The sequence below is a fragment of the Adiantum capillus-veneris genome, chromosome 30 (assembly GCF_014529385.1).
Source record: "Adiantum capillus-veneris isolate H3 chromosome 30, ASM1452938v2, whole genome shotgun sequence".
In the NCBI taxonomy this organism is placed as follows: Eukaryota; Viridiplantae; Streptophyta; class Polypodiopsida; order Polypodiales; family Pteridaceae; genus Adiantum; species Adiantum capillus-veneris.
In genome coordinates this window covers 37,835,630-37,850,710 of record NC_140960.1, presented here as the reverse complement: position 1 = coordinate 37,850,710, position 15,081 = coordinate 37,835,630, and the positions used below count along the sequence as shown (strand labels likewise).

The following is a 15,081-nucleotide window of genomic DNA, read 5'->3' as shown; positions in this document are numbered from 1 at the left end:
TTGGGGAAAGGTTTGCCATAGCGTAGCCTGGAGCCAATTTAGAATCTTGATTAGCCGCAGGGAAAAGGGAAGATGGTAAATTCAAAACTCCTACAAATATGGAAGATTGTATTGGTGCTACTAGTTTACATCTTCAAGAGGAGGAAACATGGCCGTCAAGGAAGACTTTCCCGAACAATGATAGTAAGTAGCTATATTCGCTCTTTTTAGGACTCATAAAGTTGATGGAGGAGGTGATGTTCTTGGGGATGGTACTATGGGTATCTCTATAGTGGTGGTAAGAGGGCTCCCCCATAGACATCACGTGAAAAAAATAACCCGTGCCTCATAGGCCTTCACAAAAGTGAAGGGCCTTTCACCTAAAATGTCTCATAGAAAATGTATGGGGTCCTTCAACCACCCCCTACACTTGAGAAACGCCTTTATTAGTTGGTATAGAAGGTCAACAAGTAAAGAAGAGAAAGTTTCCTCCCAATTTCACGATGCAAACTGCTGGAAACTTCTTGTTGAAGGGCTTATGGGCACACAAAGGAATTTTTATAGGGCCCTTTTCTTAAAGTTTGATGTAGAGGGTTTATGGGGGAGCCCTCTAAGAAGGCTTCCATGGGGTGGTTTAGCTTGAAGTTGAGAAAATAAGTGTATTTGTGTTTTTACTAACTTTTTGGCATCAAAAATCACAACAGCATTGCCAAAATTGCAACACCAAGTTTCAACTTTAAATACTCACAGCTCTCTAACTAGCTCCTGCCCAAGCGTGCATGCAACATCAGAATTGAAAGGTTCGATTTCTCTCTGCTGCCCTTGCCATGGCTTGTGAAGTAGCAACAGTCGAAGACACCTGCTCTGCGATTATCAGACCGATAGCCGCAGGAAATCAACAGAGAAACGCTCAAAGCCCTTCTTTGTGGGGAGGGATCTGCAAAGCGGGCCTGGAGCTTTCAGTCGCTTCCCTACCGCACCCTCATGAAAAATTTATTGATATGGGCAGCGGCCATTGTGAAACGGCAGGCCAACATGTCGCTGACGATTGGATGTCATGTAGAATAGGATGCAGGTAACTGCCCACAGTGCCGACAATGATCAAGACATCCAAGATGAAATTGCTGTTGTGGGCTTATTGAAGGCTTGTGCTAGCCAAAAGGACCTCCTCAAAGGCAGAAAATTACATGCTGATGTTCTCAAATCGGGCCTGCTCCAAACAAACATATTCATAGGCAACACCTTAGTCAACTTGTATGCCAAGTGTGGCCACCTTACAAAGGCGCGTGAGGTATTCGATGAGCTTCTTTTCCGGGATCTGGTTTCTTGGAATGCACTAGTTGCCGGATATACTCAGCATGGGCATGGTGTCGAAACTCTCAATTGTTTTGAACATATGCAGCAGGAAGGTCTTACTCCAGACACTGTGACCTTTGCTTGCATGCTGAAAGCCTGTGGTAGCATTGGAGCAGCGGAGAAAGGAGAAATGATTCATTCGAAGATTGTTCGAGAAGGGCTGCAAGACAATTTTGTCATGCTTGGGAGCGCATTGGTCGACATGTACACCAAATGTGGTGCACTTGCAAAGGCACAATTAGTGTTTGAGGACCTGCCATTAAGGAACGTAGTCTCATGGACTGCTCTGATTGGAGGGTATTGCCAACAGGGTCAAGGTGAGACCGCGCTTCACTATTTCAATCGAATGAAATGCGAGGGCCTCTCTCCAGATGCAGTTACCTTTGCTTGTATTTTAAAAGCTTGCGGCAGCACGGGAGCTTTTGAAAAAGGTGAAGAAATACATCACGAGATACTCAGTAAGGGGCTTTTGAGAGAAAGTATCATGCTTGGAAATGCCCTTGTAGATATGTATGCCAAATTAGGGGCTCTTTCAAAGGCACAAGAGGTGTTTAACAAGCTTCGAGTTCAGAATGTGGTCTCGTGGACAACTTTAATTGGCGGATACTGTGATCATGGACGTGGTGAGGAAGCTCTAGAATGTTTTGCTCGGATGCTACAAAAGAACCTCTCCCCTAACTCGGTGACCTTTGCTTGTGTCTTGAAAGCCTGCAGCAGCACAGGAGAAGTCACAAAAGGCATTGAGATCCATACTGAGTTGGCCAGGAAAGGGTTTCCAAAAGATGATTCCAAGCTTGGAAATGCATTGCTAGACATGTACGCCAAATGTGGCGCACTTCAAATGGCACGACGAGTATTTAATGAGCTTCCAATTCGAGATGTAGTCTCTTGGAATACGATGATAACATCCTTCTGTGAACGGGGGTTTTACGATGAAGCACTCAGTTGCTTTGATCAAATGAGGCTTAAAGGTTTCTCTCCTGACATTGTGACCTATGCATGCGCTTTGAAAGCATGTGGCAGCATAGGAGCAGCTGACAAAGGTGATGAGATACACTCTGAGATTGCTAGAAAAGAGTTGATGGAAGACAACATTCTGCTTGGGAATGCATTGGTCGACATGTATGCTAAGTGTGGTGCACTTGCCAAAGCGCAAAGAGTGTTCGACGAGCTTCAAGAACAAGATGTAGTCTCCTGGACAGCCCTGATTGCAGGGTATTGTGAGCATGGGCATGGCGAGGAAGCCCTTAACTGTTTTGTGCGGATGAAACACCGAGGCCCTCCTCCGAATGCTATTACTTTTGTTTGCGTCTTAAAAGCCTGCACCAGCATCGGTGATGTCGAGAAGGGCCAAATGTATTTTCAGTCTATGAGTGAGCGGCATGGCATAGTGCCCAATGTGGAACATTATACTTGTATGGTGGTCCTTTTTGGCCGTGCTGGTCTTTTTCACGAAGCCATGGTGGCTATTAAGAAGATGCCTTCAGCTGATTACCCACCTGCGTGGTTTGCTTTACTAGGTGCATGTCGGAAATGGGAAAATGTGAAGTTTGGAAGGCTGGCCTTTGAACACGCAATACACCTGGACAAAAGATCTGCGGTTGCTTATGTTTGTATGAGTAATATTTACACTGCTGCTGGCATGCAAGAGGAAGCGGACATAATTGAAGCTTTGAGATTAAAGAACGAAGCATGGTTAATGGAAGAATCATGGGGACAATTCGTGGATTTGCCTTAGTGCTCAATGCAAACCAACGTTGGAAACAAGAAAACATAGCTCCCTTTGCATATAAGCTTGTATAATTCAACATTTTCAGCTGAAAGTTGCAAATACAGCAAAAGAAGATGCGGTGAAGACACCGACTTCTTCGACTTTCAAAATTTTGAAGGCAATTGTATCAAAACTGCGGGCCATTTTTTTCATTTACCTCTTGCTGACAAAAAGTATTAGTCATTCTTCTCCATCGTAACAATGATAAAAAATACAGCATCCACACGTTGACATACAAAGTGGTCTGAGTTGGACTATTCTGATATTACTTTCACGAACACAATTTTCTTCAAACAGTAAACTCAGTGTGGTCAGTCCCTTGATGTTTCCAAAATGAGGGATGAAAGTTTATTCAAGTCCATGAGTCCTCTTTGTAGATGTCAAAACTGGTGTATTGTATAGTATGTAAATCTGTGTGTGAATATATGCTCAGTATGTCATATGTAGTCAATACTACGCACGATGGAGCTGACCATAGCAATGTCTTGTGAACAACTACCATGAAACTTTTCTCTTTACCCAGGCCTTTTTCTTGGTTCCGATAGAAGAAAAAGTGGTGAACAAGTGCGTTATGTGTGGTGTGGGAATCTGGCAAACAGTTTTGGAGCTGAATCCCAAAGTAACAAAAGCAAAAAAGCTTCGATAAAGCTAAAAGCGCTTTTTGATAAGCCTGCGTAGTATTATGTAATTGGTTGGGTATAGGATGAGCAAGCCGCAGACGCTTAGCTGAATTTTGAACTCGTCAGTAAGCAATGGTGCAATCGCCGATAATACCAGTGTTGCTTGCTGGCCAATTACCGTGTTCGTGCAATGCATACACAAAGTGTTACATCGCAGCTCTAACTTGCACTTTCCTTTAGAGGTTAATTTGCGCTTTTCTTGGATTTGTAGATGAACGTATGCACAGTGTTTGTGTTTTATGTTCTACAGCACTAAGGGTTGCTGATGACACCTATGGGGATAGTGTGTAGAAGTTTTTTGCTCTGCGCCCACTAATTGCTATTGGGCATTGATAAGACTAGTAGGGAAGTTGGAGTATTCAATCAAGATAATGTGCTGCGGAGCTCGTGGTTCCATTGTGTTGTGGATGACTACTATGAATCTCATCACTCACTTGTGTATAGGCTTCGTTCAAATCATTTTGGCCTAATGCAAGGTGTAAACAAGAGGATGAACGTTGATAGCATTACATCTTCATGTATGTGAATAGAGTTTATTACATAAGGATGTGTTTTAGCCTTTCTTATAATTCGTAACTTCAGACTTTTTTGACCTTATGAATGTATATTCATTTAAGGATGTAAAAATGTGTTCTCTTTTAGTGTTCAGTTATTTGTTTCTATCTTTTCAAGTCTCCTAAGGAACACCTAACTATAATTCCAATTGTGGACACCTTATGGTCACTTTGCGCGAATTGACAATTTGTTTACCAAACCTATAGATGGGAGAAAGGACAACAAGCTCAAACCAAGAGCTTCACTGATATGCACACATGTTCACCATTTCTCACTAACAACACATTTCAAGAGCCTAAAAGATTTAAAACTTAGAGACATTCTGTTTTGCAATTTTTCTTGAATTTGCCTGTGATCTTCCCTAACTGAAATAAAATTGCAACTTTTGCACATCAACCATTGTTCAAGAGGTGTATGAGAATGCCGACCAAAAAACCAAAAAAAGACACACATAAGAGTGACACTTCCTTGGCTCGCTGCCTTGGTTCATATCCAGGAGAATGTCATGTCTACATTAGGAGTTGCCATGGTTGATTTTAGACGGGCATCCTTGCCCTTGGCAGGGTTTTATGAATTTTAATTGGCAATTTAGTGTAATTTTTGGAGAGTTGCTCACATTTTCACCCGTAAAAAATGGATAAATAACCCAAAATGGGTAAAATGCCCATTAAAAAGCAACCCTGGGAGTTGCTATGCATCTCAATGCAAAAAAGATCACACACTGAACATGCATGATACACTTTGTAGACATATGTACATATTCTACGTGTGTATCTGCATTGATCTAATCCTTGAGAATATATCCACTAATTTTCAACAGACATGCAAAACTACGACAAATTCTTCACCTCACTCCACTAGAAGCCGTTGCACCAAGGAGCTCACATACTCTTAATGATCCTATGAGTAGCAATTTCTCTCTTTGACACGAGCTAAGACAGAGATACTGAGGATCAGCATTCGTGAAACCAATTATCAAGATTCCTTAACTTTCATTTCTTATACACAAAAATTGGACAAAAGAAAAGTTTATTATTATCACCGACCAATTGAGACCTTGATTGGCATCATTCTAAAGACCTTGCACTACGGTTGATGTCTCACAAATAACTTCCTTACGAAACTGTCCATCTAACTAAACATATCAAATTAGCAATCCTTCGTAACAAATCCTTGGGGGGGGGGGCGGCACTTCTAAGAAACCATCTATATCACGTATGTTCAAATGATATCAATAAAACCCCTGTACTTACATATTGCAAAGCAATAAAATGACCCCCTTTTTTTGTTAAATTTACAGGGCTTTTTCAAAAAAATTATTTTTAAAAAAACCCTTCTATAAGTAACACAATTTGAAATTAAAATAAATTTTATGAATCAAAATACCCCTCCTTTTGAAGGCACGTGGACTCACATTTTTTGAGGTGCACCCCCCAAGAACAAACCTTAACCGCAACAAGTCTCGGACAAACCTGTTTTGCGCACTCCAAAAGGTCACCCAAGTAGTCTCATATGCTCATTTGGTTAAGCAGAGAGACATTTTTCCAAAACTTACCTGAACACAATGTTGGCCCTCGAAGGGTAACAGGATTAATTATTTACAAAAATACAGAGTACATAATTGAAGGTCAGCAATATTGTTGACACAAATCTGCATGTCGAAAATCATGTTTTGTCTCTCTTGATGAGGCAAAAAGTCGTATAAGAAGAGCTACTTCTTGTCACAAATGGTTGAAAAGAAAATTATTTTCAAATCTCGATGTCCCGATCTTTAAATTCCCTTTCCTCCACAGAACTTTTCGAATGCTCTTCCCATATGAGTCCAGCAACCGGTAGTCGTGTTGTCGTCGTGACCATTTTGCTGTGAGGTTTTTTCATGCTTTTCATGCAGGGTTTCAGCAACTGCCTCCACTTCTTCCTTAACTCTCTGAAAGATATCAGGTGCCTTTACATCCATGACATCCGTGCTCTCGCTTAAGCTTCTCTTTTTCGTCTTTTGATTTGTGTGCCCCTTATCATGCATCTCATGCAATGCGTGTTGAATGGCTTCAAACTCTTCTCTCACACGCTGAGCTATGTTAGGAGCTCTTACACCTTCCACAGCTAAGTCATCACTCTTTGAATGATTGTGTTCATATGATGCCTACAATAGCATCAGAGATCAGCTCATAGACGTGTCATCAATATAGCATTGGCAAAGTGATGACATTGGATTTCGCAAAAGATTAAAGCTAAAATTGGAGACTTGAGAGATCATCACCTGGGCAATTTGAGGTTTGCAGTTTAATTTGTCCTCCTTTATTTCATCTGCAAGCAATTAAAACAAGGTGAGATATCATAATGGCCTCCCAAAAAGAAACATCAAGTAAAAGAAACAGAGAGGTGATTGCCTCTTTGTTGTAATATTTTGTCTATTTTAACAAACCATAAAACCGACGACCCATATTACAAGAGGCCTTTTGACCGTTCAAAAAGTGAAGTGTCAAGTTCACCCCGAACATTCAAGGTGAAGACTCTTAAAACAAAAAGTTGAAAGTAAGTCCTAGGCCTAAATCAAAGGACCATGTAAAACAAAAAGGTGAAAAGGAAGTCATGACGCTCTTCAATGAGAGGACCCATTCACAAACAAAAAAACTGGATTCAAAAATTTGTACGCCTTTCTCCTTGTTTATAACAAGGAGAAAGGCGTACAAATTTTTTAATCCAAAAACATGAGTAATGTGGTCATTCCAAGATTTCACTAAATGCACCTCCAAGTGCCCCTCAGACATCCGTGATGGCGTCCAAGGTTATCGCGATGAGTCCCTTGGCCATCAAAGCAGTTCAAGCCCACTTTCGACAGTGGAGGCATGGTTTCGATCCAGCTACAGATGTTCTGGTAGAGGAGGCATACCTTGAAACCGGCCTGTTCAATCCAAAAAGGGCGGTAGACTTTACTTTAAACCTTGATTTAGCTTTCACCCATTATTAGTCGTCTATTTTACCTGTACTTTCAAGACACAACAAAGGGGAGAGGGATACAGGCTGCTAGATTGCACCTGTATGAGTAGACGGACACCAGATTGGCCCCTAACTTAGGCGCCCCTTTCGGTATTTCTTTATTGTTCAAAAGAGGGAAATAAACGCTGTGGTTCCCTACAAGCTGCCCCGCACAAACTCGGTTGAATTTCCACTGTTCCAGCCCGATTTCGGCAGCATAACTGTACTAGAACCCTTCACGGTCAGTATTCCCACGCATTAAATGACTTTCCCGACGCATACGGGCACTTTGCAAAACCTGGCGAGAATCTGCAGCACGCTGAATTCTCTGTTTTCAGCCCCGAAAATGCGCCAGATCACCTGTACAGCGGTCCCCTTTTGTCCCCGAACCTCCTGGGGGTATTAGGGTCCATTTAGGGCCAAAACCCTAAACTTGCAAAAATACACAGCAGGCTGTAATTTACTGTTTCGGGCTCCGTTTCGCGTGCCGGTCGCATCCGTAGCAAGTCCTCGAGCTCCCGCACCTGTAGGGCTACTTGCCCTTTGAATCGGACGAGATTTCTGGCGTGAAACCTCTCCGAATTCACCTGTACCTGCGGGGGGATTAGCCGCTAGCTAATCCAGTACCTGTGCAAGAGGCTCTTGCCTCGGCAATCGCGCATGAACCCACACAACTGTACATTGGTCAAATGAAGAGCCCACTAGAGGGGCATAACATACTGCCAAAGGGGAGAGAGAGGGCAGTGCGTAGCGTGCAGGGCATCACTCCTGGCACCGCACTGTGCATAAGAGGGAAAGCAAGCACTCCATAGCTCTTAACCTGTGACAGAGACTTGCAAAATGAGCCTCCCAGCTATAAATCACGTTTTTGCCTTCTCTATAAGTAGTAAACTGGCCTCAGAGTGCCAAGTGTCACTCATTTGTGCATTTTCCCGCTTTAGACCCTCGGGTCTAAAAATATCTCACCTGCAGCCTCTGTTGACTTGGCCACAGAGTAACAAAATGATCCCCATGTCAAACTGCACGTAATGACGCGAAGACATTTTCAGGTCCCAAAATAGCAGTTCCCTAAATTTTAGGAGATGCTGCCATTGTATCTTTCTAGGTCATCCGACCCTCTTTGTACACTGTGGCCACATCCAGAACTGAAATGTAGCCTCTGTAGCAAAGGATTCCACTTTGGCTAGTCAATGACCCCACTTGGCTAACCATAGTCCTTGTCCAACCTTAGTGCTCTCTTGCCCTCAGGCTTGGACTCCCTCTGGACAGTTCCACACTAGCTATGCAATGCAGGGCAGTTAGATTTCCCGAGGGGTGTTTCTAGAAAGTGAAAGTAAATAGATAATAAGAAAGAAATCAACAAAAAGGATAGATAGTAGTCACACGCTGGTGACATACCTACCCATCCCCGTCTGCTTTCCCGGTTTGAGGAGGGAGTACCTACCACTTTTGTCCAGGATAGGCTCAGAGATTGGGACTGATCTGGAGACACCTCGCACGGCAACCTCTGTAGCTGCCAAGGCAGCCAGCATCCCCACAGTCCGTGTTCTGGTTTGGAACACCCACTCTCTCAAAGGTCATCCTACTCCCTAGGGTGAGTGGGGGTTGGTTCCGTCCAAGCGTGGAGTATTCGGGCCTCCCAAATCAGTGTTTTATTTGCAGACAGATGGGCCATTTGGCTAAGGCCTGTCCTCGCAGGAGACCTCGACCTACAGCGCAGGCACAACCTACCAAGGTTGAGCATGCCCAACAACTAGACACACAGGACGCACAGGCTGGTACCTCGACTGAGACCAGCGATGAGACAGCTAACGGTTGGCAGCAGATTCCTAGCCGCCGCCGACAGGGAGGGCTCGCCCCACTGCTCCCCCTAGTGGCCGACCTTCTATAGCTCAGCAGCATTGGGTTCTGACAGGGAACCGTTTTGACCCCCTTCAGCAGGACCTGCCTGAGGAGGCCCCGTCCACTTCAGTTCCTCCACCTCCACCTCCTCCTCCCTCAGACGCTACCGCTCCGCCTCTCCCGCCTCCTCCCCCTCCACCTCCACCTCCGCCTCCCGTCTCCCCTCTCCCCGGTGGGGTCCACAGCCTCATCTCCCGACCCCTCCACCACTCCTCCTCATACGCAGGAGACTGGACACACGTAGTGCTTTCGCTACGAGCCGTGTGCTTCGAGAGGGACAGAGCGCCACTTGAGGCTGCCTTTTTTGGTGCACACTTCTCCTTTTGCAGCAGTCCCTAGAGGTTTGACTAGCTTTGTCATTCGCAGACGCTGGGACTTCTTCGACTACAGTTTCACTCGGTTTCTGGGTGACTCTTCTCCTGACCTGGAGGAGGCTTGCTTTCGCCTCCATGTCCTCTTTCTTGCAACTAGAGGCAGTGAGGCTTTGGACACAGCAGTGGGTTTCTCCTTCCCGTTGTGTGGTAGGGATCACACAGAGTGGACCCAACACACAGTTCTTGATTGGCTCCAGACTCACGCTACTGAGTTCTCACACTACACAGGGGACTTAGGGGTGACAGATCTGGTGCAGACACTTTGACCTCTGGCCAAGTTCAGCGTGACGCCTCCGGATGCAGTGGGTTGAAGACACATTGTTGTAACAGACTTGGACACTCCAAGTCAAGAATCTACCGCGACAGTACAAATAACCACTTCAAAACAGTTCACAGTTCACAATTGATTCGACACTGGCCCGGGTATTGGCCCCAAAGATTGGCGCCCCTTTCGGAATTTCTTTTGTACAAGAGTGCGGGCAACGCTCACACTCAGACTCTGCGTCCAGATGCTCTGAGTTGTGAGAGGCCTGCTCACATATTTAAAGATTACAAGGGATACTAAAAGCAGAGCCCAAAAGCTGTTAAACTCAAAAGCTTTGATAAATAAAGCAAAGGCTCTTTCTTTCTCTCTCGTAAGCTTTTATAAAATAAAGCAAAAAGTTTCTCTCTCTAACTTACTTTAATAAAATAAAGCAAGTTAAGCTCTCTCTTGCTGCCTTGCGTGGAATAAAGCAACCTCAGCGTAAGCTTTTCCACCAACGCTAGCGTAGCCCAAAAAGCCAAAAACTGCCGCAAAACAGTGCCACGTCATCATCCTAAAAAGCTGCCTCAAATCGCGAGATTCCGTACAGTTGCCATGTGTCCCCTGTCGTACACAGTCGCCACGTCAACAATTCCAGCAAGTGTCCACAGCCAGCAGGGAGTGTATGGGTGTGCCGGGCAACCACTTCAAATTGTGGGCAGCCAGCCACGTCACCAGTTTGTGACATACCCCCCTCTTGAAAGCATTGTAATCGCCCCCAATTACGCCTGCAAAACAGACAGAAGCCATAAACTATCTTAGCAGACACTGACTGTTAGTACCTACGCACTAGGAACACACATCTAGCACATGTACCAATCGACAGGTCACATCACACAACATCACAGGATATCACATGACAAATCACATTCAACATTCATTCGGATCTTAGACCATGATTTATCGGCAATGTAGCTAGCAATCACATCTAGATCCAGTCGGGACCTCATAGATGCCCGATTGACTAACCCCTATTGCAACCATGTCTACTCGAGATCATTTAGACCAAAATGCTGCAGTCATTTCGTCTATCAGTTCCTGCACTTAAAAACAAGTCAAGAACAAATCAGTTTCATATTCCGGAATTCCATTTCATAAAGTCATACAGCAGAATACTACCAGCTCTCAGTATCCCTAAAGCTCAAAGAGACATCAATGACTCTAGTATTCAAAAATCAAGGCATCTGTTGACAAGGGAGCGGAGTAACTCCCCTCTTGTGCAAACCCACAACACTAGATCTCCGGCCAAGCTAAATTCTGGGTTCCATTTGGAATAGACTATGCTAAACCAAAAGCTTCAAGATAAAGATTCTCATTCCGAGGAATATCTGCTAGGTCTTCCTCCTCCATTCGCTTCGCATCCAATGCGAAGTAGGTCTTGAATAAATCCAAGAACCGTCAGTTCGCTTTACCTTCTTTCTTTCTTTCTGTGCCAATGTCTGTTCTGAAACGAGTATTTGCCTAAGTTGCATTTATACGCCCGTATATTAAAAATTGTACGTATATTACGTAGTTATACGTTGTATATCCATATTATACGCGTATATCCGAATAAAATGTACTTCGATCGAAATATTGTTGGACTTATAAATAAAGACGCCCACGGCAGTTCGAACGAACTACTACGATAGCGATTATTAGAGAGTATAGACAGTTGCTAGAGAGAGAGAGAGAGAGAGAGAGAGAGAGGGTAGTAGAGAGCAGGTACAAAGCGAACAGAGCAGGCCTGCGTCGAGACAGACAGAGCAGGTAATTTTTTTTTAAAAAAAATTTAGCAATTTCTTTGCTAACACTGTTGTTGTGGAGCTTTACTCGCACCTCAGTGTTAGTTTACGTTTTGTTTTTACTAGCGTTGTTGTTGTGGAGCTTTGCTGTAAGGTGGAGCGGAATGAATGTTTGAACTTTGCTCAAGATGAGTCCTCCGAACTGTGCTCAAGGTTCCTTTTGTTCTTATGGAAGGAAGAGCCTTCCGTTCTTAATGAGAGAGTGCAATGATCACAAACAAAGTGAATGGACACTGTGCGTGCAAGTGTATGAGACCAAGAGATAGAGAGAGAAGAGAATACGACACCAAGACGTTGTAAAACCCTCCTCTGAAGGCCCCACTCTCGCCGACGAGAGTGGTCTACGATTGATTGCACAAACTGGTACAAACTGAATGCATGTGACTGATGCAAGTCTAGGCTAGGTCGATGTCGACGACGGGGATGACGAGACCGACACTATGGCTGAAATCTGCTACTCTTTATCTACTGTCCAAAAACGCTGATAGGCTGAATTCTGATGCGGCTGAAAACGCAAGAGAAAACGCTGCCTTTGCTGGTCTTTATGGCTGAAAATCTACTACTGTGTTGGGGCTGAAATGGCTAAGGAAAAGAGGCTGAAAATGGACTGCTGCAAATCGCCAAAGGCTGAAGTCTGTAGCGGACAATGCTTGGATGAAAAACGCTAGGCTTGATGAAGCTTGGCGATGGATGTTCTGCTGAAAACGCTAGGTCTTGTGATTGCCCGGCGGTGATGAGCTGTTGAAAAAGCCAAGCAATGGGACTGTAGGCGATGGTGATCAAAAACGCTAGGGAGTGGAAGTCTTGCTTGGAGGAAAACCACCAAGGGGGTTCTTGCTGAAAAGTTGTCTGTTGAGCTTGGGCTCCTGCTGCCTCTTCTGCCAATTAGTGCTAGTCTAAGTTTGCTTATATACAAACTTACTCAATTTGCCCTACCTACTTTCCAACAAAAGTCACTTAAAAATAATAAGTGAAAAACGTCAAAAATAGGGAAAATAGGCTAAATGCACTGGAAATTTCCCTGAAGGATTCTGATGGGAATGCGTATGATCATGTTGTGTGCAACCAGAGGATATGCATCTACACTAAGTGCCTAGGCATGCACGGTCTATGAACAGACTCACAAAAGTGCCAGAACACTTGCTAATCTAGACTGACTGGACTGACGGAACCCTTGTCGTGCTGTAGCTTGTCCACGGACTTTTGCACGAAAGAAGATCCTCCAGAACCTCAAGAACCCAAGACTTCAGTGGATGGTCATCACCCGAAGTGGAATGGATACTTTGCATGAAGGTGATGAGCATGGAGTTGGCGAAGAAGAATTTTCCCCACCAGGAGCTTTTTCCGACCCTTCCTCTTCCCCATCTACGCCAAGGATTGCACTAACTCCTATGGAGGAGTTGAAGCAGATGTTTATGGACAACAAGTTAGAATGCGAAGCAAGGAAGTTAGAACGCGAAGCAAGAAAAGCAGAAATTGATCGTAAGTACGAAGAAAGAATGGTAGCCGTAGCACATGAACACGAAGAAAGAGAAGCAAAATTTGATCGCGAGAACAAAGAAAGACAAGCAAAATTTGATCACGAGAACGAAGCAAGAATGCAAGAAATGTTGCGACTCTTTTCTCAAGTTCAGGCACAGATACAAGAGATTCGGGAAAAGGAGACTCTCTCAGTCTCTTCTTCTCCAAAGCATGACACACAGAATTTGCATGATGATAAGCATGATGAATTGTATGATAATGATGAGCATGATGATTTGGCTTATAAGGACAAGCATGATGATTTGCCTGATCAAGATGTGATTTCTCACAAGCATGATGATTTGCATGAAGATGATGTGATTGTTCACAAGGATGATGTGTTAGTTGATACTTTCTCTAGTGAAACTAACCTCATTGCAGAGACGATCAATCACGAAGCACCGATCTTGGCTCTCGAGCCTAGGTCCAAAGAACCCCTCAGGAAGAACCGATTTTGGCTCTTGAGCCTAGGTCCAAAGAACCCCTGCAGGAAGTACCATGTGTTCGAATGATTAGTCAGCACGCATTGTTCGAGTGTTTCATTCGTGATCGTTTCCTGTATTTTAGTCAACTTCTTTATGTGATCCCTTTTCATAGGCATGTCATATTGTACGTTGAGCACAATTCACTCATAAATGAGCATGGATGTATGCAAATGATTCATGAAAAGCTGAAAAGTATGCATTCAAGGAAGTCACATTCCAGGTCTCTTCCTTGGCACGACACAGTTGTAGAAAGAGCACAAGAAAGTAAGCATGGGCATTTCCGTTGTGAATTGCCACAGTTGATTGATTTAGATCAGAAGAGAAAGATTCGATCTCATTATTTGTGTGCGTGTGGTGAACGGTTTGGCACTCCGTCTCTATGTTCATCTGCATTTCATGCACAGTCTTTTAGGAAGACAAGAATTTTTTCAGTCACTTTACATGGAATGGGTATGTTCATGTTTTTGTGTTGGAAGTGGTTTCAGGAATTTTCATCCTTGGAGATTCTTGAAGAAGATGGACCTACGTACATAGACAAAGTTGAAGCATTGAAGGAGCTACATATGATTTTGTCGCTTTCAGCGCGGCCCAAAGAAGCAAGCGTTGCAGACCTTTATGAGGTTCAAGTATCGCACAACACACACCTCAGAGTGGGCCGGCGAAGAGTCCTTTCAAGGATGTTGTTGGCGATCTCCCTCGACGCCATACAGTTCGGTACTAGTACCTCACTTTGAAAAGGAGGGGATGTAAGTGACACATCCAGCCCTTTGTGTCCGTGGACAAGCTACAGCATGACCAGGGTTCAATCAGTCAAGTCAGTCTAGAATAGGAAGTGATCTGGCACTTTTGTGAGTCTGTTCGACCGTGCATGTCCAGACACTTAGATTAGATGCATATCCTCTAGTTGCACACAGCATGATCATCAGATTTCCATCAGAGCCTATCAAGAGTATTTTTACGGTGCATAGACCTATTTTCTCTATTTTTGACATTTTTCACTTATTATTTTTAAGTGACTTTTGTTGGAAACTAGGTAGGGCAAGTTTGTATATATAGAAACCTAGCGCTAGCACTTTCTGGCAGAAGAGGCAACAGGAGCACCTTGCTCACAGGCAACTTCTCAACAGGACCCCAAGATTCTCTAGCGTTTTTGCATCACTGCAGATGAGCTAGCGTTTTTTGACAAGAACCCAGATCAGCCAGCGTTTTTGCATAGCTTGGCAACAGCAAAGGACAGATCAGCACTAGCGTTAGTGGTATGCACCAGCAGATCCACAGCATGTTTGCAGCAGGACCCATTTTCAGCCCTAGCGTTTTTGGTTTGTAGATCAACCTCAGCGTTTTTGCAGATCTTCGCGACGGAATCAGCCCTAGACTCAGCGTTATCAGTT

General features: G+C 44.1%; 2 protein-coding genes across 2 annotated transcripts in view; one reads left to right on the top strand and one right to left on the bottom strand.

Annotated features, from left to right (window-relative positions):
* The first annotated feature begins 601 nt into the window (after positions 1-601).
* On the top strand, positions 602-4,345 carry LOC147417820 (pentatricopeptide repeat-containing protein At1g15510, chloroplastic-like). Its single transcript, XM_086507220.1, has one exon. The coding sequence runs from the start codon at positions 1,049-1,051 to the stop codon at positions 3,071-3,073; it is 2,025 nt and encodes a 674-aa protein (XP_086363346.1). The 5' UTR covers positions 602-1,048; the 3' UTR covers positions 3,074-4,345.
* A 1,563-nt stretch (positions 4,346-5,908) lies between these two features.
* Positions 5,909-15,081, bottom strand: part of LOC147417819 (uncharacterized) — a 51,481-nt gene continuing 42,308 nt past the window's right edge. Inside the window, exons 2-3 of the mRNA XM_086506831.1 lie at positions 6,602-6,648; positions 5,909-6,484 (exon numbers count right to left, since the gene is read on the bottom strand). Of these exons, the coding sequence (XP_086362957.1) occupies positions 6,113-6,484; positions 6,602-6,648 (419 nt within the window). The 3' untranslated portion in view covers positions 5,909-6,112. The remainder of the gene's footprint in view (positions 6,485-6,601; positions 6,649-15,081) is intronic.